Source organism: Scyliorhinus torazame, chromosome 18 (assembly GCF_047496885.1).
Source record: "Scyliorhinus torazame isolate Kashiwa2021f chromosome 18, sScyTor2.1, whole genome shotgun sequence".
In the NCBI taxonomy this organism is placed as follows: Eukaryota; Metazoa; Chordata; class Chondrichthyes; order Carcharhiniformes; family Scyliorhinidae; genus Scyliorhinus; species Scyliorhinus torazame.
The window spans coordinates 43,302,881-43,329,950 of record NC_092724.1 but is presented as its reverse complement, the minus strand read 5'-3'; the positions used below and the strand labels follow the sequence as shown (position 1 = coordinate 43,329,950).

The 27,070-nt window shown below is 42.8% G+C and overlaps 1 protein-coding gene across 2 annotated transcripts in view; it reads right to left on the bottom strand.

Moving 5' to 3' along the window:
• Positions 1-27,070, bottom strand: part of wdr18 (WD repeat domain 18) — a 257,486-nt gene that overhangs the window by 135,893 nt on the left and 94,523 nt on the right. For both annotated transcript variants that reach the window (XM_072482676.1, XM_072482677.1), the window contains exon 5: positions 7,947-8,090. In XM_072482676.1, coding sequence (XP_072338777.1) covers positions 7,947-8,090 — 144 coding nt within the window. The remainder of the gene's footprint in view (positions 1-7,946; positions 8,091-27,070) is intronic.

Sequence of the window (27,070 nt, the reverse complement as noted above, 5' to 3'; positions counted from 1 at the left end):
CGCATCGTCCCAGTTCGGGGTATATACATTCACTAACACCACCCGGACCACTCACCATTATATACCTGCCCCCACTTGTCCGCCACGATGCTCCCCACCTCAAACGGCACTCGTTTACTGACCAAAATGGCCACTCCTCTGGTCTGAGTCTAACCCCGAGTGAAACACCTGTCCCACCCATCCTTTCCTTAGCCTCGTCTGGTCCGCGAGCTTTAAGTGCGTCTCTTGCAACATGGCCACGTCCGCCTTCAACCCCTTCAAATGCGAGAACACGCGGGACTGCTTGACCGGCCCATTCAGGCCCCCCACGTTCCACGTGATCAGCCTGGTCGGGGGTTAACCATCCCCCCATCCCACCGACTAGCCAGCTCCCTTTTTCGGCCAACCGCGTGCCCCCGCCTCCCTCCTCCAGCTCTTCCCCCCTCTGCCCGACTCTCCATCCATACCCCCCACCTGGCTCCCCTTCAGTCAGCAAAGCAGCAACCCCCCCCCCCCCCCCCCGCCAAGCATCCGCTTATCTCCGGTTCTCCCCCCCCCCCCCCATTGTGCTTCCGTGAGTCAGCTCACCCATGCTGACCCCGGCCGCTCCCGCCTCTATATACCAACCCTTAACTTGTTGCCTCCTTCGGGCCACCCTACCCCCCCTGCCCCGCAGGGTAGAGGGGCAAGCGCCATCTGGGACCTCCCCGTGCGCCCCATCCCAGGCGTTTCCCGTCCCCTAGCACCAAACACCTGGAAAGCAAAACACCTGGAAAACAAGCAAAACAAACAAGAAACCCCCCCAACCAAACTAGGGCAGACATGCCCATAAACTTATGCTTTACCCGCCGTCCTCCCCTCGGTCCCTCACCACCCGCACATTTCACCCCCATACAACAGTCCCTTAGTTCAGGTCCAGCTTCTCCTGCCTGATGAACGACCACGCCTCGTCTGGGGCATCAAAATAGTGGTGCCTGTCCTGGTATGTCACCCACAGTCTCGCCGGGTACAGGAGCACAAACTTCACCCCTTTACCGTGGAGGACCGCCTACGCCCGGTTAAAACCTGCACACCTCCTCGCCAGCTCTGCTCCCAGGTCCTGGTAAATTCGGATAGAACATAGAACAATACAGCGCAGTACAGGCCCTTCGGCCCACGATGTTGCACCGAAACAAAAGCCATCTAACCTACACTATGCCATTATCATCCATATGTTTATCCAATAAACTTTTAAATGCCCTCAATGTTGGCGGGTTCACTACTGTAGTAGGTAGGGCATTCCACGGCCTCACTACTCTTTGCGTAAAGAACCTACCTCTGACCTCTGTCCTATATCTATTACCCCTCAGTTTAAAGTTATGTCCCCTCGTGCCAGCCATTTCCATCCGCGGGAGAAGGCTCTCACTGTCCACCCTATCCAACCCCCTGATCATTTTGTATGCCTCTATTAAGTCTCCTCTTAACCTTCTTCTCTCCAACGAAAACAACCTCAAGTCCATCAGCCTTTCCTCATAAGATTTTCCCTCCATACCAAGCAACATCCTGGTAAATCTCCTCTGCACCCGCTCCAAAGCCTCCACATCCTTCCTGTAATGCGGTGACCAGAATCTTGCCATTCTCCCACTTACTGCGCCGCTCTTTCTTCGCCCACAGCAGGACTCGCTCCCTGTCTGCCAAGCGCTGAAATCCGTATCACCATCGCCCTCAGTGGCTCGTTTACCCTCGGGTTTCTGGCGAGAACCCTGTGTGTCCCATCCAGCTCCAAGGGCCGCGGGAAGGCCCCTGCGCCCATCAGCGTCCCCAGCATTGTGGCCACGTACGTGCTCGCATCCGCCCCCTCCGTTCCTTCAGGAAGGCCCAGGATCTGCAGATTGTGGCTCCAAGACCTGCACTCAAGGTCATCCACCCTCTCCTGCCATCTCTTATGGAGCGTCTCATGTGCCTCCACTTTCACCGCCAGGCCCAGGATCTCGTCCTCGTCCTCCGCCACCTTCCTCCTCACCTCCTTCTCCTGCGCCTTCTGGGTCACCACAATTCTTTCCATGGAGGCCAGCATCTCCGTTTTCAGCTCCATGAAACAGTTTTTAAGGAGCACCTGCTGTTCTCTGGTCCACTGGGCCCACACCTCCCGATCTTCTCCGGCCGCCATTTTGTCCTCCCGGACCTTCTCGACCTTCTTCCCCGGGTTCGCGCGTCTGCCGGCTCCGCTCCTGGTCCTCTCCATGCACCAGCGGGGAACGGGGGGGGCTCTCCCACGTCGGTTCCCACGCCGGTCCCTCCTGTTAATTGCCGCCGCTCCTTTTAGCGGCTCGAAACACCGATCCAGGCGGGAGCTGCCGTTCGCGTGACCTAGAAGGTCATGGCCGCTACCCGAAGACCCCGTGTTTAATTTGGATTTGTTCTATTTTCGATTTTGCATTTAAATTTGATTTCAATTTTGCAAAGACTTTTTGAAAATATTTTAATAAATCTGTTTTTGTTCTCAACTTCAATTACATGTTAATGTGTGATAGACAGTTAAAACTATAAGCTTTAATTTTTGGCTTTATTCAAAAGCCTTTTTAATGGTCTTACTTTTTTGTGCAATGGACTTGTACTGTGGGAACTAGATAAGGCAGTCTAATATTCATAACACTTGGACCGATAAAGCCAGCACTGAAAAGTGCTTTGAGCCACCAGTCTGGGACACATTCCAATTGTGGCTCCAGAAGTGAATGAAACAGTGCTGAAAGCCACCTCACCACCATTGATAAACTCCAAAATCAACTTCGTCAAATGTTGGGGAGTTCCCCAATTCTTGGCCAGCACACTTGTGAAAATATGCCAGAAAAAAACAATTGATTTGTTATAGTTGCTCTATGCACATGTCCACCTACTTTAACTAAGTGGCTTGTTTCCATCGGCAGAATTTGAAATAATGCAAAGCTGCCCTTGCAAAGAGTTCTAATGCACAGTGAAAATATGTCAGTTTTGCATTGATTGTAACCTAAGCACATAACTATCCCATGCACTTGCTGCCTCACTGTGATTTAACGTGAAAATCAATCTAGGAAAACATCAGACCGCATTGCAGATTATTTCCTGAACCCAATAGGGATACTGACAGGTTTAAAAAAAACAGAAGCAAATCCAGCAAATAATCTGCTTCAGGGAAATAAGCAAAACAAAATAGTGGATCTGCATCCAAGCAACAGCCTAATGAAGGCATGTGTGATGGGAATTAAATTCCGAAAGCCACTGGTGCTAAATGAGCACCTCAAAATTGAAATTCCTCAGACTGCCATAGATGAAAACGTGTATTTTTGACGTCTCATCAAAGTGAGCTCAGGGTGACTGTATAAGCGTCACATAAGGGGTGTCAAAATCCTTGAAGTGAGAGGCTAGGTCGCAATTACCCAGTTTTAATCAGCTTTGCACATTGAAAAGTGTGTTTGTGCTTTTGGAAACTCAGTGGCTTAACAGATAAACGGTTTTGCTAGTTAGCCTTAATATGGTCTCTTCAGCTCTTATCAAGCACAGGCTTGACAGGTCAAATGGCTTCCTTCTGTGATGGAACCACTCCATGGTTCTATAAAATGTCTCAGGGACTGATACTTTCCTACCAGTTTCAATATAATGCAGACTCTTCTCTGCTAGAATAACTCCCTACACAAGAGGCATTTAATACAAAAACATAGGGCAGTTTTAATACAAAAACTAGGGCAGCACGGTAGCATTGTGGATAGCACAATTGCTTCACAGCTCCAGGGTACCAGGTTCGATTCCGGCTTGGGTCACTGTCTGTGCGGAGTCTGCACATCCTCCCTGTATGTGCGTGGGTTTCCTCCGGGTGCTCCGGTTTCCTCCCACAGTCCAAAGATGTGCAGGTTAGGTGGATTGGCCATGATAAATTGCCCTTAGTGTCCAAAATTGCCCTTAGTGTTGGGTGGGGTTACTTGGTTATGGGGATAGGGTGGAGGTGTTGACCTTGGGTAGGGTGCTCTTTCAAAGAGCCGGTACAGATTCGATGGGCCGAATGGCCTCCTTCTGCACTGTAAATTCTATGATGATGACATGCAATCTTAAATATTTAAGCAGCATGATTAAAATATACTGGTCGATCAAAGTGCTTATATCTTAATTGAAACTGTGTGGTCCACTTCAGATCTCGAGCATTTAATCTACATGGGCACTCCAGTGCAGGACAGGGGAATGTTCCAACGGGACACAAAACTGTTCAGGTGCATATGAAAGGCTTTGTCAATATTTGAGGAGCAGTGAATTGTCAGTGCTGGCCAACAGTCCTTCCTCAATTATTACTAAAATGAGATCAGCTTGTAATTTTGTCCCAGTTGCTGCACGTGGAGTATTGTTGGCAAAGAATTGCTGCTGTTTGCTTTCATGCCAACAGCCACTGTACCAAAGTAATTCATTGTGTGAAGTGCTTTGAAATATTAACACAGCATGAGCAGGAGATACAGAAAAGTGTTTCCCCCCAATGTACTTTTCTTCACTTCTCTAGCAGAACGAATTTCAGAGCATTGTGTTTTCTTTCTCTTAATCACATCAATGTACAGGTGAAGGCAACATTTGCATGTTCTAACAAATAGAAATAGCAACTCTACTGCCTGCTTGAAGCCACGCAGCGTTTTGAGATTTCAGGTTAGAAGCTCCTTCCTTCTCATATACACCTGAGGAAGAAATTTCTTCTCTTATGCATCTGAAACTGGAACACACTCTACTGAAATTGGTTGACCAAAATTACCTGCCAGGTTGGATTATATTAATTTGCACTGATCTACCATCTTATCCTCGTGATTTTGGTCAGTTGTAAATTAGTAAAAGAACTAGAGCTGGCAGCAGAGGGGTCTCTTTTACAATCTCCATGGTTCACTGCTCTGTTTCATTCTGGTGCCATGTGCACAGTTTGACAGGTAACTACACTGGGGCGAGAAATAAATAATTCATCCAAACATTTAAAGTGTCAGAATTTATCAAGTCTTAAATTTTGAACCACAATGGAAGATGATGTTCCTGATTCTCCAAGACGTTCGCCATTTACAACAGAAATAGATCGAACCTAACAGTCACATTTGAATTTCTTCTTCTTTAAGAAATGCCCTAATTCACAAGAAATGTCAGTTCTGGACAATTGCAAGGTCTATGATAGCTTAGAATAGCTTAGAAATGAAGGATCAGCACAAAACATATAAACTGACATTTAAACATACAAGTCTCCTTGTATCTTGTCAAGGGTGTGCAATTCCAGTCATTCTAACATTTTCAGTGTCCTTTCTACTCCATTGTCTCTAGATTAAACATATATGTAAAAGCTTTTCCCATCATCTCCCATACAAGAAACAAGCACTTCATTGCACACAAAATACCAAATGTGCTCACAATATGACTTAAAGTTGCAATGGGAAGTACATAGAGCACAGCTGTCTAGAAGTTTGAATATACATTAAACGGATGTGCCACATCTTTAGAATGATTAAACTGATCTTCAAGGCTTGTGTAATAGGAATGGCAATCAATGGATTCAATTACTCAACTCCTTGGTGATTCAGTGAATAATTGCACTGACCATAATAGAACTTAGTCAAATGGGCCAGAAGGAACCAGAGTAATTCCCAATTTGTGCAATTAGGTATTCTCAGTCAAGGTAGCAGCATAAACGTCCAATTGTCCTCGCTCCACCGGCATTTGGGAAATGATGTGGGGAAGAATAAAACCTGGCGTTCCTGCTCCTAATCAGCATCCAACAACTATTGGAATTCACATATCATTCAAAGAAAATACTTTACTCAGCCCAACTAGTTTATACCAGTGTCCATGCTCCACATAAACCTCTCCTCATCCTACTTCATCTAACCCAATCAGTATATCTTCTATGCCTTTCTGTCTTAATGTTTATCTAGGTTCCCCATAAATGCCACCTCAACTACTCCTAGTGTAGCAGATTCCTCATTCGAACCGCTCCCTGAGTAAAGAAGCTTCTCTTGTATTCTTTTTTGATTGGATAATGACATTATATTTATGACCCTTGTTTTAGACTCCATGCAAGTGGAAACATCTTAGCTACATGGAGGCTTTTGGGGAAGGGCAGAATTAATTTCAGGCGTGATTGCTTCTACCCTGCCCACAACCAAATATTCCGCCAGCGCATGCTCAAACATGAAGGATGGTCTCTTGGGCGAGATACTCATGTCTGTTGGAAACCTATGGAACTGAGCCACAGCACGAGTGGTGAAGGAGAAAAAAATAGTCTGATCAAAACAATAATAGACCTTCTTTTAACTGCAATCCTGTCGCGACCTTTTTATAGATGGCAGGATATGACAAAGTGTCTGCTGCAGTTGCTCATGGTCACCTCAGGCATCTGGACTGTTACAACTGAGAAATGGCTATGTTTTAAACTGCTGCTTTAAATTTAAAGTAAGGCAGAATATCCTGGAAAGGGGAATGGTAATCATGTTGAAATCTTCCCAGAGACATGCCTATGTGAACTGGTTGACATGGCACAGAGGTTCCGGTTAAAAGCAAATGTTGTTCGTGGTGTATACAAATGATTTGGAAGAAAATGTAGCTGATCTGATTAGTAAGTTCGCAGACAACACAAAAATTGGTGGAGTTGCGGATAGTGAAGAGGATTGTCAGAGGATACAGAAGGGTATAAATTGGTTGGAGTCTTGGGCGGAGAGATGACAGATGGTGTTTAATCCGGACAAGTGTGAGGTAATGCACTTTGGAAGGTCCAATGCATGTAGGAATTACACAATAAATGGTAAAACTCTTGCGAGTACGGACAGGCAGAGAGATCTGGGCGTGCATGTCAACCGATCATTGAAAGTGGCAACGCATGTGGATAAGGTGGTCAAGAAGGCATACGGCATGCTGGCCTTCATCGATCGGAGCACTGAATATAAAAATTGGTAAGTCATGTTGCAGCTGTACAGGACCTTAGTTAGGCCTCATTTGGAATATTGTGTACAATTCTGGTCACAACACTACCAGAAGGATGTGGATGCTTTGGAGAGGGTACAGAACCGGTTTACCAGAATGCTGCCTGGTATGGAGGGTTTTAGCTATGAGGAGAGGTTAGATAAACTCGGTCTGTTCTCATTGGAACGACAGAGGTTGAGAGGCAACCTAATAGAGGTCTACAAGATTATGAGTGGCATGGACAGAGTGGATAGTCAGATGCTCTTTCCTGGGGTAGGAGAGTCAAGTACATGGGGACATAGGTTTAAAGTGGGTGGGGGAAAGTTTAGAACAGATGTGCGTGGCAAGTTTTTACTTTTTTTTTTTTTTTTTTTTTTTACAGAGGATGGTAAATATATGGAAAGCACTGCCTGGGGAGGCGGTGGGGGCAGGTACAATAGTGGCATTTAAGGGGCATCTAGACAAATATATGAATAGGGAGAGAATGGAAGGATACGGACTCCGTAAGTGCATACGGTTTTAATTTAGGCAGGTACCATGGTCGGTGCAGGCTTGAAGGGCCGGTTCCTGTGCTGTACTGTTCTTTGAAAGTAAGATGCAAGTTTTGGACACAAGAGGCGGCAACTGGCCTTGCTGTGCACAGATCAGTCAGTCAGACAGATTTGGGGAAGACAAACAAAAACAGGTGCAATTTTGCCAAGCCGAGGAAAAGGACTGTTTTTCCATTACCCACAAGCTGATAACTAAAGAAGACAGATTCCCTGTTTGAAGAGATGAGACTTTTGGAAATAAAGACTAAGGAGCCACCAGAGAATTCCATGCTACTCAAAGTCCAGTCAATTACGCTTAGAAGATTAAGTGAAGGGACTTTTCTGAAAGGACAATGGAAGATTTATGCTGATGGTGCAAGAAGACATCCTGAAGAAGCTGGGAGAAACATGGGACCTTATATACAAGACTATATTTCTGCTGAGAATGTTGTGTAAAGACTTAAAAGTTATAGTACGTAACAAATCACCTACAAGTAAATAGGCCCCACTCACCTCAGTAAACAGGTTGACATGAAATATGGATCCATCATTCCCTCCACAGAACAGGTAATATTCACAAGGATCAAGGGTTACAGACATGATTCCAACGTCAAACAGCACAGACATCAGCAGCTCTCCACAGGATAGTTCCCAAAGCTTGGTCGGTCAGTGTGTGGCGGGCGGGGGAGAAAGAGAAACAAAATCAACATTAATGATGGAATAATTTAGCATCAGAAAGTTTCTAACGATCTGAGAGGAAGGGAGATAGAAAAGGATGGGAGGGGAAGCAAGGATGGGAAGATGTAATCTCAACCAAAGAATTAGATTACTGGATTGTTATCATAAAAACTGGAAATCAGCTAGAATTTCTCAAAACAACCAAAGCAGGAATGTCATGCTGCAGTCATATTCTGGAATGATCTGAAGATTTGGTTCTGCAGCATTACTTCAGTACCTAACTGCTGTTTATATAATGTAGTAAATTCAACTGCAGTATATGCATGCTTGCAAACTCTCACTCTCTGATTACTTCAGGCCAACATACATTCTTCAGTGGTTGGGTTATGCCATGTAGACTGGTGAACACATAATTGCTTAGTTGGCTTGTACAGGTAGAAGCAGAAGGCAGAAAGCACAGCTGTTTCCAACAGCAGTGGTACCATAAAGTGCCTATCAATATCACTCCTTCTACTGGGCCTTGGGCACTCTGGAGGCAGGTGCCTATATATATATTAAATTATTGGTTGTTAACAGAAATGTATTTTCCGGAAAAACAACATTGCTTGAAGCCATCAGCAGGGAATCCTATACTTGAGGAACAGGATTCAGCCATTCACCCTCATGTACCACAATTCAAGCAGAACATGGCTGCCAGTACTTCAATTACATATATCCAAGTTTGCTCTATTTCCCTTGATACCCTATCTCCCTTGATACCCTTATCCAATGACAACCTATTGATCTCAGGCTTGAAAATTTCAATTAACGCAGCATCCATAAAATCATAGAAACCCTGCAGTGCAGGAGGCCATTCAGCCCATTGAGTCGGCACCTACCCTCAAAAAGAGCACCCTGCTACCGAGGCCCATTCCCCCACCCTATTCCTGTAACCCCACCTAACCTGCACACTTGTGGACATTAAGGGGCAATCTTAGCATGGCCAATCCACCTACCCTGCACATCTTTGGACTGTGGGATGAAACCGGAGCACCCGGAGGAAACCCACACATACATGGGGAGAACGTGCAAACTCCACACAGTCACCCAAGGCCAGAAGTGAACCCGGGTCCCTGGCGCTGTGAGCCTGCAGTGCTAATCATTGTGCCAACGTGCTGCCCTTTCTGGAAGAAAGGTGTTTCAATTTCACCACCGTGTGTGGAAAAGTACTTTCTGATTTTACTCTCGGTCATGTAAATGGCATCCTTCAATTAGCTCAGCCTATTAAACACAAATAAACCAAGTATATGAAAACATCCTCACAATTGAACCATTTAAGCCAATTTTTGTGCATTTGCATTGTACGCCTCCCACAGCCAAGACATCCTTTCTGCAGTGCAGTGCTCAAAAGCAAATCAAGTACTGGAGAGAGAGAGGTCTGACCAATGTTCTGTGTAACTTTTGTATTCCAGTCCCTCGAGATAAAGAACAATTATTATTTTTGATAACGCTAGTGCTTCTGCATTAGCTTGCAGTAATTTGAGTATATTGACGCCCAAATCTCTTTGCTCCACCACCACCCTTAGTTTTTCACCACTTATAATATATTCTGATTTGTCAATCTTGGATCCATAATGAAATACTTCACAATTCCCCACATTGAACTTCATCTGCCACAGTTTTGCCAATTTAATCTGCTGATAGCCCATTGTAATTTTCCTGCTCCCATCTGCACAAGTTATTGTGCCAACATGTGTCATCTAAAAATCTGGAAATACAACCCTCCATTCCTTCAACCAAATAATCGATGTATACGGTGTAAAGTTGAGGCTGCAGTTCAGATCCATAGGGAACAGCATGAGTCACATTATATTATTCAAAGTACATCCAGACATAGGAACAGCTTCTTCCCCACAGCTACTAGACTCCTCAACGACTCTCCCTTAGACTGATCTGTTCCCTGTAAGGACACTATTCATGATGCCCTATGCTGCTCTTGCTCATGTATTTGCTTTGTTTGGCCCTTGTTCCGCACTGTAACCAACCACTGTTTGTCAATGTACTTTGTTGATTATTCTTTTTCTCTACTATGTACGTACTGTGTACGTTCCCTTGACCGCAGAAAAATGCTTTTCACTGTACTTCAGTATATGTGACAATAAATCAACTTTCCTCCTCTCTCCTTGTATTCCACTTGTTCCCAGCCACACCAATTTCATTCTCTCCTTCTATTATTTATCCTTGGCCATTTTCCCCCCTCTTCTCTCTCCTCCCATAATTCCCCTTTCTACCTGCTCCCTGTTATCCCCATCCCCTAACCATACTGGATCTAAATACTGGGCATGGTCTTGACTGTGTAAGGAACCTCATTTAAATTCTTGTCTGATCCGGTTTCCCTTTAATGCCTCTCCTTCTTGGTTTTGAACTGAAATTCCTCTGTTGAAAGCTTCTATTTTGACCCAGGCAAACCCTTGGATGCAGTGTGCTCTGTGGCATAGCTTGTGATGTCATTTTGATGGACATGGCTAGCAGCCAATCCCCTCCTCTGAAACTCCAGAACATTTCTGTTTTCGATTGGGATTGGTAGATCCAGGAGCAGAAGGCAGATTCCATTTTTGCTTTCAGTTCCATTCTACGAAGGAGCTGAGCTGAAGCCGGTATAATATATCTCCTAGAACGGCTTTAACGTTTTCTCTTTCTGATATCTCAGCTGGAGTGAACAGGTCTGGACACGCTATTAGGCCTATGAAGGCTTAACTCCTGATTTAAATGTTGCAAGCATCCTTTCCAGCCAGGCATTTGCAAGTTAAACCTCTTGTGAGGAAGGCTGGGAAAAACTTAGGCTGATATCTCGCATGAGAATCCAAAAGGCGTCCTGAAGTCCAAACCCTTTCCCTTTCTCTATACCACAGCCAGAAAGTCTGCACAAAGAACGGACAAGCGTTCCCGAGGCAGAGTGGACGGAAAACCCCGCCTTTAAACTCTCAGGTAGAGAGACTGAGAGTCAATCTGATGAAGGCCTGTACAGGAGATGACTCCCCAGAGGAATTCCTGCAACCCGCGTGGTCTAATTGAAGGCAGATTCTAAACAATACAAACCAACCAATGATTTTGAGATCGGTGACTCCAAAGACTGTCACCTCAGCAGCAAAGATTCATCTCAGCCCTTTTAATCCTGTTATTTTGTAAACCTTTCCTTCCCGCCTGTGTGTGTCTGTCTTGTGTGTGTCTGGGTGGAAAGTGGGACAGAGTCCGGGGAATGGTTAGATTAGACGACCATTATTATATTTATTTCTATTACACGTTTATCTCTAATTTTGTTATAAATAAACCATTTTTTAATGTTTTACTTACAAAACTGGTGCCTGTAAGTCATTGGAGCAGTCATTGGCCAAAGATTTCAGGAACATATACAAATTATTGGTTAATTCACATATGTTGGGACTCCGGGTCTGTCGGGCTGGATTGACCAATCACTTTCCCAGGGCGTCATAACAACCGTCGTATACATTACAACAGGAGTTTGACTATAGTAGCTTATAATAGCGAAATGGTTGAACTATTTGAAAGTTAAAAAAGCACATCGGAAATGTGCAGAAAATTGGGGCGAAGTCAATATCTTTTTCAGAGAGGCAGGTCAATTGTAATGGTGCGAATGCCTCCCTCTTGGAGGTAAAACTGTACACTTATACTGAGGTTTAATTATACTGCTGTCCACTGGAATCCTTTAGTGACAAAAATTATTTTCTCATAAATAATCTTTCATTAATTCAGCATTTCAGTCCTGGTAAATACAATCACGACATACAGTATACAAATGATTATATATATATATACACTATATATATATATATATATATATATACATATATATATATATATATATATATACACACACACACTGACAATAAATGTCCCAGCTTATACTGTGAATGCCAATTTCTATAACATTTTTGATAGATAAATGTTAAAGCATTCATTTGGTGATTGACAGAACATGTCAAGTGTCTAAGTTCTCTAGTGTGTGGGAGGGACTCAATAAATCAAAACATCCACTGGCCAAATAATAGCTTTCCCAAAGTGCATTTATAATCTATGAATTACAGTGGTAGCTTCCAAGATCTGGAAAGTTCTGCTTCAATTCCATTCCCTGAAAGCTGGAGAACTAAATCACATGTCAGTGGCAGGAGTTGAACATTCCCCCTCGCCTGTAAAGCCAGCAGCCTCAATCTAATATCTTGTATCCTTTTTAGATGACATGGTTTTCTGCTGTTGGCAAGAACACAAAGGACAATGATTTGATGGGCCTTTAGAATGAATGGTGAAATTCCTTTTTTGCTTCTTGCCTCCAACTAAGTGTCACTAGTGGCAAAGTTCAACAGGACAAATCAGCAGCATCGGAGGTATCATGTCGACATGGGTAGGTTGACATCTCAGCCGCCCTGTCCGGCCAGCACTGTACTTCGACTAAGTGCAGTTACATTATACAGGAACTGTGTCTTAAAACCGGCAACCTCAGGACTGTGACCTTGTCAGATTTCAGATTTTGCCTATAACCTGGTTGGGTGTGGTGAAGGGTTGCTTGAACTGCAAGAATAGAGTGGAAAGCAGACAACAATGAGGATAACCAGTCAGGTGTCACGCCATGCCAATGCAGCATCTAGCTGAATTGTCCAGTCAGGTGTCACACCATGCCAATGCAGCGTCTAGCTGAATCGTCCAGTTAAGTTTTTTTATTTTACTGAACTAAAATAGAGGCACAGCACATTTAAAAAATGTCCAATCTTCAGTCAACGCCTTTTTTTTTTGATCAGCCACATTTGAGATACTGTAATGTATTGTAACCTACTCTTACATGAACGTGTTGCAATCCACAGCATTATTGAATACATTCCGCAACACAAACTGGAGCAATTTAGCACCAATGGATTTAGCTCAACAATATCAAAACGGGTATTTGGTGCTTTTTTGTTTGGATTTCTTACGGAGCATTTGAGAATAACGGTCCACAAAATAATACAGGTCAGCTCAGTACAGAAAAGGACATCCTGCAGCAAATTAAATTTGGAGCCAGGATCTGGGTTAATTGAAAATTTTAGAATAGACCATCAAATTCAGACTGATATATGTTTCAGTAATACTAATCTAAACTTCCAGTGTTGCATCAAGCTGCACAGTAGCTTCTGGGAATGTTGTGTTGCATAAGGTAAAAGAAAATTGACAAATTGGCCAAAAACTACATGGTGCTGTGTGTTCTTTGAGTCTCCCATGAATTTGCACATCAGGAATACCTACCCTATCAATGGCAGGTCAAGTATGTATTTTAATTTCTGTCTGGATTATCTGTAATTTTCATCTGAAGTGTGATGAAACAACTCATCATTCTTTAAAATTAACCCCCCCCTCCACGCCATCGACTACAACAACGATTTGACCATTCCACAAGCAGGCTTCAGCAATTTGAGACAGCAGCAGTAATTAGCCTTGCTTCCATCCCAGGATATTTGATTTAGATTATTTCCTGCAGAAAGCTCTTGAGCATTTGCTTTAAAAGGGTTGGCTGGGTAATCAGCTAGAGGTCACAACCACGCTCCAATCCCCAGACTATGCTTCAGAAAACTACAGGAGAGCAATTTTTTAAAAACTCTTTGGGCCACGTAGCAAATCTGATGGGAAGGTGGCCATTCCTGACTATAGCTTGTGTCCAGTTGATTCCTCCAGTACTGATTCAGTATTGCACTGTAACCCTGAATAGATTAACAAATTAAAAATGACCAATAGAGATCACTAGGGAGAAAGAGCAAAGGGTTCACTGAAATGAATACAGGAGCATGCACATACAAGTTGAACAGATCATCAAAGGAGACAAAAGACACAAGCCAAATTTCCTTTTATTTATCTTTTCCCCCTTCTTTAATGTATTGTGGCATAGTTTCTTCATTAAAGATGGAAGTTGTTGTTGAAAATAGAAGTCTCGATTGAACCATAAACCAAACACAAATATCAAATCAGCTTCACGTTTAGAATAAAAGGGGAGAATGAAAAAAATAAAACATGAGGAAGTGGAGAAAGAAAAGGAAACGCGGAGAAGCTAAAGGAAAACATCACATTCATATTGTGGCTCTCATGATCTCAGAACCGCCAATTAAGTACTTTTGAAGTGTAGTCACTGTTGTAACATTGTGCTGCTGATTTGCACAAAATAAGGTCCTGCAATGAAAATAATGACTTTTAAAAAATTTTGGAGCACCCAATAATTTTTTTTCCCAATTAAGGGGCAATTTACCGTGGCCAATCCACCTACCCTGCACATCTTTGGATTGTGGGGGTGAGACCCACGCAGACATGGGAAGAATGTGCAAACTCCACAAAGACAGTGATCCGGGACCGGGATCGAACCCGGGTCCTCAGTGCCGTAGGCAGCAGTTCTAACCACTGCGCCACCGTGCCGCCCTTAAATAATGATTGTTTTAGTAATTCTGACTAAAAGTTAAAAATATTGACCAGGATGAACTCCCATGCTCTTCTTCAAAATAATGCCCTGGGATCATTTATATCCACACAAGAGGAAAAGAGGGAAGAAGGGGCTCTGGTTTAATGTGTCACCTGAAAGATAGCACTCTTGGCAGTGCAGCACACACACAGTACTGCAGGGGAATGTCACATTAGACAAGGTGCTCAAGTCCCTGGAGCAGCTTCCACTCCATTGGATTATGAGCCAGATGCCAGACGTGGAATGCTACTTCCAGCCACATGTTACACAAGGGATCCCCTGGCAAATCGTTCATTACAAGTTAAACAGATCATCGTTTAATGCAAAGAGTATAAAGATGTATAATAAAAATGTTATAACAGGTAACACATTGCATTACTCTTCTCTTTAGAGTTGCAAAATCTAACTGCTGTTACATAATCCAGATCAATTAGGAGGATGCAGATATTCCAGCTAAAATATTTTATGTTCCCAGGAATGTCTTTGTTTCTGGAAGGAGGGTGTGACAAGTTTACATAAGAAGGTTAGCAATTTATTACAGAATCACAAAAACAAAATCATAATTTTAACATAAAAACTGAACTGCATTTCCACATCCTGGGTCCTAGTATGACCTTGACCCATAACCCACCTAATGTGACCCATAACCCACCTTAATCTTGACTCTGCACAGGGGACTAATGTACACTAATTTAGGGACAGGATAAAGCATTTATCAGAATGCAAGTGTAGTGTAACCTAAAATACACTTTCAAAAAAAAGTGTAGAGGCCGAGGGCAAGAGAGACCAAAAGGTAGGCACACGAAGACATACGCATCGTAAGGAAATGAGTGAGATATTCTGAGGACCAACCAGAGTCCAAAAAGTAAAGATTACAACAATATTGGAAGAACTAACAGTTAATTATAATGATAGAACAAGGAGTATTTATTAAAATACCAATAAAGCCCTGTAGAAAATAATCATGCAAATAATTATTTTCATAGTTCAACTAAAATCTTGTTTGCCAGGGTCATTAATATATTGAGATACAAATCTAGAATCAAAAACAGAAAAAGACTCCAATATTTTGTTGCGGTCTAAGCTTGCAAAGAGTAATGCATGTGTAAAATTGTGCAACATGCCATAACAGCATTTATTTCAAACAGTTCCCAAGACACCAACTTGGTTTAGTTTCCAGCATTCTTGGCTCCGAGCCTGAAGTCTATGGGATCCCACTTGAGTTTGAATATGTCATCCAAGGTGACTCTTCAGTACATCCTTGAGGAAATACTGCATCACCAGAGCAAACATTGGTTAAGTTAATGAGCTATTCGAAGATCAAGAGGTTCTTCTAGTACCCTGGCCCTTCCTCCCTAAACCAACATTAAGGTCATACATCTCACGTGTAGGTGTGGCCTTGCAAGTGCAAAATGTCTGCTATATTTTCATATATTACATGAAAGCTATGAGACTTTTCAACGAGGCATACACTTACGACAAGCCAGTAGTCAAGTTTTAAATACTTCGACAAGTTAGTGCCAAACTGGCATTGCAGCAGGAATACGGTACAGCCACTTTGGATTTTTGACTCCAATATTTTTTCTCTGCTGATTCCATAGCCAAATTAATAACTGCAGTATACTGAACAAACACTCCCAGTCTTTGAATATCTTTAAGGCAGAACTAGATAAGATTCTTGATTAGCTAGGGGGTGAACGGTTAGCATAGGGTAGGTGAGAATGTGGAATTGTGTTTACAATCATATCAGCCATGATCTTATTGAATGGCGCAGCAAGCTCAAGGCGCCAAGTGGCCTCCTCCTGCTCCTAATTTGTGTTCCTATGTTCCAAAGCCATGTGAACACAATAGAACTTTTGAGGGTTTGTGGCATTTTAAGTCTTTTTAGAATTCTTCATAATCCTTTTTCCCGTTCAACCTACACTTAAACCATAATAACTTGCATTCAGAAGACTGATTAATCAAACAAATTACATTAACAGATTCAACTGCTAAAGTAACGTTACCTGCCTTAAGTATGAAGGGTGATCTGTTCAGGGAACCATTGCTAATTTATACCACTGAGTGAAATTACTAATTCTATTCCTCACTGTGGGGTACAAGCGCTAGAAAGCAACTTAGCAGCAATATAAAATAGTCATGTTTTAATCTGTTCTCAGAATTCCCTCCAGTATTGCTGGGGGAAAGATCTTCTGTCTAAAACCTCAATATAATTCTGATAATAGGGATTACAGGGATCATTATGCACATTAGGTTTGACACACACATTCTCGAGCACATAATCGAAAGCCACAGAGCAGCCACATTACCAAGATTAGACAGAACTGGTATTTCTTGTGTAAGGTTATCAACCATGCAGCTACTTGTGGCATTCACTTATGACGTGTTCCTTCTCCAAAAAGAAACAAAATCACGTTACAGGTTAAAAGTGGTAAACTTTCCCAAAGGCAGAGAGCAAGTCAACGTGTTAATATGTTTGCTCACTTTTAATTCAATAGTTTTTCAAAACTACAAAACAAATTGCACATGCATAACATTGTTTTGACTCAGAAAATAAAATTATGCACTCTCAAAGTCAATGGTGTTCACTAATTTACATAAATAATATACATTCAATTGCAGGAAGTGTGGGGAACTCGCTTCCATGGGGGGTGTTTAAAGAGAATAGAATAGATGCATTTAAGGGAAAGTTAGACAAACATTTCAGGGAGAAATGCCTGAGAACATCACCACCTGCAAGTTCCCCTCCAAGCCACATCATATCCTGAATTGCAGCGATATCACCATCACTGTTGTTGGGTCAAAATACTAGAACTCCTATGGCAACATGGTGGGTGCACCTACACCACATGTACTGCTGCATTTCAAAGTGGCGGCTTACCAACATATTCGCAAGGGCAATCACGATGGGTAATAAATGGTAGCCTAGCCAGCAATGCCCACATCCCATGAATTAATTAATTGTATAAAAGGTTTGTGGAATGCCATGGTACAGAGGGGTTTGGGTGTCCTTGTACATATAACGTTAGCATGCAGGTACATCATGTAATTAGGAAGGCAAATAGGATGCTGCCTTTAATTGTAAGGGAGGTGGAGTATAAAAGTAGGGAAGTCTTACAATAACTGTTCAGGGCATTGGCGAGACCACACCTAGAGTAGTGTGTGCAGTATTGGTCTCCTTACTTCAAGAAGTATATACTTACATTGAAGCAATTTAGATAAGGTTCACTAGGCTAATTCCGGAGTTGAAGAGATTGTCTTGCGAGAAAGGTTAAACAAATTGGGCTTATACTTATTGGAGTATGTGCTGCCTGAGAGTGTGATGGAGGCAGGTTCAATTGAGGTATTCAAAAGGGAATTAGTTGTTATCTGAAAAGGAAGAATGTACAGGGTTACAGGGAGAAGATTGGGAAATGACACTAGATGAATTGTTCATTTGGAGAGCTGGTGTAAATCTGATGGGTTAAATGGCCTCCATCTGTGCTGTTGTGATTATGTGAATTTAGAAGAATGAGGGGTGACATTATTTCAGTTCAAAATCAGCAGGGTGGTCTTCACCCTTGATCTCTACATGTCTTTCTTCCACCACATTCATGGACTTCATAACTTCGTCAACTATTCAGTGTTTTCCTCACTATCTGCTTAAACCATTTACTCATTCCTTAAGACACATCTTTTACATCTCCCATTATCTTCCCCTTTTCCTTTGCATCACTTGTTATTTAATTATCTCTTGTCCTCCACCATATCAGAGACTTCTACTTGTGTCTGCCACTCCAGCTTTTAAGTTGTTGCTCTGTAATATCTTTCCGTTCTTGCAAATGATTGGCAACCTGAAGCACCAGCTCTGTTACACACTCTACACGTTCTGCTTGTTTTCTAGTATTTTCGATTTTTAAAAGTTTTCCAGCATCTGCAGTATTTTACTATACTCCACCATGATAGGCACACGTGGTACAATATAGTGAATGTTTGTACACAGCTTCCTCTGGGAGTGGCCCCAAATTTCCAGCTACATTTACCCCTAGTTTTTTCTTGATGTAATTGCTAGCCCTAAGACACTGGACACTCAATCTTAGATTTGGCAAGGTGAGTTCTATACCATCAATTCAAGATTGTGCCTCATTGTTAGTACTATATGTATTATTGTAAAATATGAATACATTTTTAAATATATATAACATGCAGAGAGAAGGGAAAGCATTTGAACAAGATCAGCAAGAATTAATTTGGTCAAATCTGCACATTTGAAAAATGGATACCAATTAGACTGGGTGGCTACAATTATGCGTTCATCTTGTCTGGCAGTTAAAAGCTGAAATTGAGTTGATGATTCAATTTAATTAAAAGATTGTGTTGAAAGCTTATTCAAAAGTTTTTTTTATTACATAATGGTGTAAAAAGATTAATCAGCCAAGAAGCTTTCTGTGGACTAGTTGCTAACACTGCTAAATTGCTGGCTTTGAAAGCAGACCAAGGCAGGCCAGCAGCACGATTCGATTCCCGTAACAGCCTCCCCGAACAGGCGCCGGAATGTGGCGACTAGGGGCTTTTCAGTCACTTCATTTGAAGCCAACTTGTGACAATAAGCGATTTACATTTCATTTTCACTAAAATAAAGTGAGCAGACATAGGAACAACTGGCTGAGAATGTGATAGAAGACTGCACTGAGAAAGGGAGAGAGTGAGAGAGAGTGTGCACAAGAAGGTCAGTAAATGTAAAAAAACTGGTTTTGAGTAATTTATAACGGTCCTTTTTTTTTTAAACCGAGCAAGTTGCTGAGATAGATCATCTCAGCCAAAGATGCACTTGGGGACCTACATGTGCTCAGCCATGCTTGTGTTATCTCCACACTTGACTACTCCAATGAACACCTGGCCAGCCTGCCACAAACCGAAGCTCATGCAAAATTCTGCTCCCGTATTCTTACACACAGCAAGTCCTGTTCATCTATCATCCCTGTTCGCGTTGACTTTCTGGAGATTACAAGGTAGAATTGCAAACCTTGGTCAATTCATACTCCCCCCCCCCCCCCCCAACAAAACACATTATTTTGCGGCACTCCTGAGCCATCCGAAATGCAAGAAAACCAGTGCAGAAATTTCTCCATGCTTCAGATATACATTTAATGCTGAATTTGCCTTTCAGGATAATATCCATGTTGAATATCAGTTGAATGGTAATGTTTCAAAATTTCAAAAAGGTAACAATTAAAATATTTCCTTAGTGTGGGGCAAAGTTTTATTTTGAACCGCAGCCATTCTGACATCAATAGATATTACAAAAGGAGTAAAACAACAGGATGACAACTGGCACCTAACAGCATTTTAAAATCAAGCACGAAGGAACTTGTAAATAGTTTTCTGAGAACCTTCCAGCTTAATAGCCTGCATTCATTTTCATTCCAAGTTGGTTTCACATGCAGACTCCCAAATATCACAGAATTGTTATGGTGCAGAAGGAAGTGGCATGGTGGTACAGTGGTTCGCAGTGCTGTTTAACATGTTCTCCTCATGTCTGTGTGGGTTTCCTCCGGGTGCTCCAGTTTCCTCCCACAGTCCAAAGATGTGCAGATTAGGTGGATTGGCCATATTAAATTGTCCCCTTAATGTGAAAGTTAGGTGGACTGGCCGTAATAGAATTGCCCCGCAGGCGTCCAACAGTTAGGTGGGGTTATGGGGTTACAGGGATGGGGCAGCAGAGTGGGCCTGGATGGGGTGCACTTTTCAGAGGGTTGGTGTAGACTCAATGGGCCAAATGGCCTCATCCTGCATTGTAGGGATTCTATGATGAGTTATCCCCATGATGAGCCTATGAGGAGACCATTTGGACAATTGTGTCTGCATCAGCTCTCCAAACGAGCATTGTGGCTTGGTGCCATTCCCCTGCCGTTTCCCCGTACCCCTGCACATTAGTGTTTCTATTCAACTAATCATCCAAGGCCTAAAATGCCTCTATTGAACCGGCATCCACCACATTTCCAGGCAGTGCACTCCAGGCACAAGCCACTCGAGTGGAAACGTTTTTTCTCACATCACATTTGCAATATACATGAGAATTGGCCTATCAAGTTTCAACCACAAGGTGCCTTCAGCTTCAATATATATATATATATTTAAAATATTTTTATTGGCATTTCTCATATTTATAAACAATTGTATATATACACATCACATTTTTCTTACCCGGCTAATTTACTTTATTGTACAGAGAGGTTTATTTTGTCCTTTGTTTAATTGACCCTATATACATTTTGCCGCCCTCTGGATCGGTCAATAGTTCCTCCCCCCTCCCTTCTTCCTCCTTCCCCCCCCCCCCACTTCCTCCTCCTTCCTCCCCCCTCTTCCTCCTCCTTCCCCCCCCTCTTCCTCCTCCTTCCCCCCCTCTTTGAAGTCAGCTGTGTTTTGCTTTTATTTTCAGGGAAAAGGGGGGGGATACCCCCCCATTTCTTCTCTTGTGGTTTCCCCACCTTCCTTCCGTCCCCCTCTGTGCCTCCGTGCAATACACATGAGAATTGGCCTATCAAGTTTCAACCACAAGGTGCCTTCAGCTTCAATATATATATTTAAAAAATCTTTTTATTGGCATTTCTCATATTGATAAACAATTGTATATATACACATCACATTTTTCTTACCTGGCTAATTTACTTTATTGTACAGAGAGGTTTATTTCGTCCTTTGTTTAATTGACCCTATATACATTTTGCCGCCCTCTGGATCGGTCTATAGTTCCTCCCCCTCCCTTCTTCCTTCTTCCTCCTTTCCCCCTCCCACCCCCCCCACTTCCTCCTCCTCCTCCTCCCCCCTCTTCCTCCTCCTTCCCCCACTCTTTGACTTCAGCTGTGTTTTGCTTTTATTTTCAGGGAAGGGGGGGGGTTAACCCCCCCAATCTCTTCTCTTGTAGTTTCCCCACCTTTCTTCCGTGCCCCCGGTTGCGCAGTCCTTTGGTTCCTCGTCTATCTTGGTTTTTCATTCTTAACCTCGTTGCTGCCCTTGAGCTTCAATATACTTAATGCAAAGGCAGATCTGCGGCACCCAAGCATCTTGCTGTTTGAATTTTAAACTATTCAATTGCACAGTACAGATTTTTTATAAGTTATTTTCAGTGATTTTAAAAGCAGAGTTTACTCACTGTTGGAAGGAACCCTTATGAATAATGCTAATTTTTAGTGAATTATTTGATAGAGATTAGGAAAAGCAACGCTAGTTCATTTTCATTCCCTAATCCAGGAGAACTAAGGCCAATCGACTGCCACCAGAACCACGACAAACCTGGAAGCTACCGGTGTTGTGTCCTTACGAAAGCTGATACTTCGCAAGTCTATAAGTGCTTTTGTGAAACGCTTTTATGAAACCAAATTGATCTAAAAGGTGAAAATTCTCTAACTGCCCAGGTATGTTTTGCAAAAGGTCAATGCAATTGGTATTTTAAACTCCATCCTAATTGGACCAGGAAGAATCTAAAAGGTGGCTGAAAGTGCTAGTGTAGCACCAATTATTAGTGCTGTGTCAGGTTGCTTTTTTCCATCTTATAAATTGTGTTGTTACATTGTAATTATGGGATTAAGAAATAAAGACAGGAAATGTTATTTAGCCCATGGTCTACTGCCAAGAGGATTTACAATACCCAAGCTACAATTTAAAATAGATCGAATCGCAATTAATCGCCTTTGTGAATGCACTACCATTAAAAAGATTCATGTTGCAACATATTTAAACCATTCCTCGAGTGGTCGTTCAAGTCCCATATGATCCTCCAGAAGATAAGGCGGCACTATAGGTTCTTCATGTTTTGTAAATTTAGGCGGAATGGTGGCATAGTGGTTAGCACTGCTGACTCTCAGTGCCAGGGACCCAGGTTTGATTCCGACCTTGGGTGACTGTGTGGAGTTTGTACGTTCTCCCCATGACTGCATGGGTTTCCAAAGACGTGCAGGTTAGTTGGATCGGCCATGCTACGTTGCCCCTTAGCGCCCAAAGGTTAGGTGGAGATACGGAGATAGGGTGGGGGAAATAGGCCTATGTAGGGCACTCTTTCAAAGGATCGTGCAGACTTGAGGGTCGAATGGCCTCCTTCTGACCACAGCACCGTGGGGCGAGAAAGAAATGTAGTTGTAATTGGGGATAGTATAGTTAAGGGCATTGACACAGTTCTCTGTGACCAGGATCGAGTATTCTGAAATTTGTGTTGCCTGCTGGGTGCTCGGGTTCGGGATATCTCATCTGGGCTGTAGAGGAACTTGGAGTGGGAGGGTAAAGATCCATTGTCGTGGTCCATGTAGGTACCAATGACATAGGTAGAACAGAAACAGAGGTTCTGCTAAAGGAGTATGAACAGCTAGGAGCTAAATTAAAAAGCAGAACCAAAAAGATAATAATCTCTGGATTATTACCTGAGCCACAAGGTAATTAGCATAGGGTCAATAAGATTAAGGAGGTAAATGCGTGGCACAAAGATTGGTGTGGGAGGAATGGGTTGAATTCATGGGACATTGGCACCAGTACGGGGAAGAGGGGACCTGTTCTGATGGGATTGTCCTCGTCTGACTCATGTTGGGACCAGAGTGCTGGCGAATCGCATATCTAGGGCTGTAAATAGCGCTTTAAACTAAATAGGGGGGGGGGGGAAAAGAGGTTCAGTTGTATGGAGAATTAGAAAATCAAATTAAAGAAGGTAGAAGGGCAGGTTAATGACGAGGACTTCAAACTAGATAAAGGAGCCAAGAGCTCAGGAGAGGTTAAGGTTTTCAGACCTCGTAATAGAACAGAGTATAGAAGGTGGCAGGAATTCAAACTTCAGGCAGAGCAAAAATGATGATAAATATGAGAAGGGAGGTGGTGGTCAATGCAGGACTGAGGGTGTTGTACCTAAATGCACGCAGCATATGTATGGAACAAAGTAAATGAGCTTGTTGCGCACATTGAAATTGGCTGGCACGATGCTGTGGGCATCACAGAGACATGGCTGCAAGGGGATCAGGGCTGGGATCTAAATATCCAAGGATATGTGTCCTAGCGGATGGGCAAAGGGGGTGGGACTGCATTGTCATGAATGAAGTTAAATCGATAGCAAGATGCGATATACGATCAAACGGCATAGAATCTCTGTGGATAGAGTTGAGGAAGAATCTCTGTGGATAGAGTTGAGGAATCACAAAGGCCCTGATGGGATTATGTACCTCCTAGCATTAGTCAGGATGTGGGCAGAAAATAAACCAGGAGATAGAAAAGGCATATAAGAAAGGCAATATTACAATACCCATGGGGAACTTCAATATGCAGGTGGGCTGGGAACATCAGGTTGGTAGTGGATCCCAAGAAATGGAATTTGTTGAATGTCTAGGACATGTTTTTTTGGAGCAGCTTGTGACAGAGCTCACTAGGGAACAGGCAATTCTGAATTTTGCGATGTGTAATGAGGCACACTTGATTAGGGAACCCAAGGTGAAGGAACCCTTAGGGGGCAGTGACCATAATATGATAGAATTTACCCTGCAGTTTGCGAGAAAGAAGCTGGAATCAGATGTAACAGTGTTAGAATTAAATAAGGGTAACAACAAAGACATGAGGGAGGAGTTGGCCAGAGTTGATTGGATGGGGAGCCAAGCAGGGAAGACAGTGGAACAGCAATGGCAGGAGTTTTTAGGGGTTATTCTAAAGGCACAACAAAAATTCATCCCAAGGAGGAGGAAATATGCTCAGGGAAGGATGAGGCATCCATGGCTGACTGACGAGGGAAGTCATAAAAGGAACATAACAACATAAAAGGAAATGAAGAAGCATACAAAGTGTCATGGATTAGTGGGAAGCCAGAGGATTGGGAAGCCATTAAAAGCAAGGAGGACAATTAAAAAAGCATTAAGCGGGGAGAAGATGAAATATGAGTGTGAGCTAGCTAGTAACATAAAAGATAGAAGTGCTTTTTCAATATATAAACGGTAAGAGAGAGGCAAGAATAGACATTGGACCACAGGAAAATTAGGCTGGAGAAGTAGTAATAGGAAACAAAGAATTGGCAGAGGAACTGAATAGTTACTTTGCATCAGTTTTTAAGGTGGAAGACACCAGTGGGATACCAGAACTCCAGGAGAATCAGGGGCAGAGGTGAGTATAGTGGCCATCATTAAGGAGAAGGTTCTGGGGAAACTGAAAGGTCTGAAGGTGGATAAATCACCTGGAGTGGATGGACCACTACAGGGTTCTAAAGGAGATTGTGGAGTCATTGGTGGTGATCTTTCAGGAATCACTGGAGGCAGTGAGAGTCCCAGAGGACTGGAAAGTGGCTGATGTAACACCCCTGTATCAGAAGGGAGGGAGGCAGAAGATGGGAAATTATAGGCCGGTTAGCCTGACTTCGGTCATTGGTAAGATTTTAGAGTCCATTATTAAAGATGAGATTGCGGAGTACTTGGAAGCTTGGTAGTGCATGCTAAAATAGGACTGAGTCAGCACGGATTCGTCAAGGGGAGATCATGTCTGACAAATCTGTTAGAATTCTTTGAGGAGCTAAGAAGGAAGTTTGATAAAGGAGAGCCTGTGGACGTGATCTATTTAGATTTCCAGAAAATCTTTGACAAGGTGCCATATAAGCGGCAGTTAAGTAAGTTAAGAGCCCATGGTGTTAAGGGTAAGATGCAGGCATGAATAGAAAGATTGGTTGACTGGCAGAAGACAGAGAATGGGGATAAAGGTGTCTTTTTCAGGATGGCAGCCAGTGACTAGTGGTGTGACCACAACTTTTGACAATATCCATTAACGATCTGAAAGAAGGAACAGAGGGAATTGTTGTTAAGTTTGCAGATGATACAAAGATATGCCGGGGGCAGGTAGTATTGAGCAAGCGGGGGGCTGCAGAAGGACTTGGACAGGCTTGGAGAGTGGGCAAAGAAGTGGCAGATCGAATACAATACGGAAAAGTGTGAAGTTATACACTTTGGAAGGAAGAATGGAAGCATTTTCTAAATGGGGAAATGCTTAGGAAATCAGAAGCACAAAGGGACTTAGGAATCCTAATTCAAGATTCTCTTACGGTTAAAGTGCAGGTTCAGTTAGGAAGGCAAATACAATGTTAGCATTCATGTCGAGAGAGCTAGAATACAAGAGCAGGGATGTACTTCTGAGGCTGTATAAGGCTCTGGTCAGACCTCATTTGGAGTATTGTGAGCAGTTTGAGCCCCGTATCGAAGGAAGGATGTGCTGGCCTTGGAAAGATTTCAGAGGAGGTTCACAAGAATGATCCCTGGAATGAAGAGCTTGTCATATGAAGATGGACTCTGGATCTGTACTCGTTGGGAGTTTAGAAGGATGAAAGGGGGATCTTATTGAAACTTACAGGATACTGCGAGGCCTGGATAGAGTGGTCGTAGAGAGGTCGTTTCCACTAGTCAGAAAAACCTGAACCCGAGGGCACAGCCTCAGACTGAAGGGATGATCCTTTAAAACAAATGAGGAATTTCTTGTGCTAGAGAGTGGTGAATCTGTGGAACTTTTTGCCGCAGAAGGTTATAGAGGCCAAATCACTGAATATCTTTAAGACATGGATAGGCTCTTGATTAATATGGGGATCAGGGGTTATTGGGGAGAGGCAGGAGAATGGGGATGAAAACAATATCAGCCATGATTGAATGGCAGAGCAGGCTTGATGGGCCAAGTGGCCTAATTCTGCTCCCATGTCTTATGGTCTTATGCACTGGAGGAATTCTATAAATTATTTACTTTGGTGGAACTTTGAGTGGTGTTCCTTCTGTACATGCCAGTTCAATAGAAGAGTACCAAAACCATACAAAAGCAATCACCGTGGAAACTGGAAATCTGAAATAAAAACAGGAAATGCTGGAATACCCAGTAGCTCTGGAAGCATCTATGAGGAGAGAAACAGTTAAATGTTTCAGGTTTGTGACTCTAATGAAAGAAGTATTTAAATTTGAGGCTTCTTGAATCATTGTGGTATTATGGCCAGGCCATGTGTGGAATATTGCATTGTATTCAATTCTGGCCATTGAGGTCCAATCAGAAAATGAAGACTTCAGAAATTATGCAAATGAAGACCAAGAGACTGATCCCTAATATCAGAAGACTGAATCATGAGAAAAGATTAGAAAAATCTGGGCCGCTTCAACTTCATCCATGCCTTTGTTACCTTTAGATTCAATAATTCCATACTTTCCTAACCAGGCCCACCTTACACCATTTATAAACTTGAGTTATCCAAAAGCCTATCGCACTTATCCTAACTTCCACCAAATGTGCAATGTTCACACCTTACCCACTGTTTTCACTGATCTAAATTGGCACCCGGTCTGGCAAAGCCACGATTTTAAAATTCTAATGCCCGTTTTGATAATTACAACATGGTATCCATCTTGCTCTCCCCATCTCTGTAATTTTTTCCAGCCCCACAACCCTCAGAAATCAATGCTCTCCTTCTTGCATATTCTATATGTCCTTCACTCCATCATTGGTGAAGGTGTCATCAGCTGCCAAG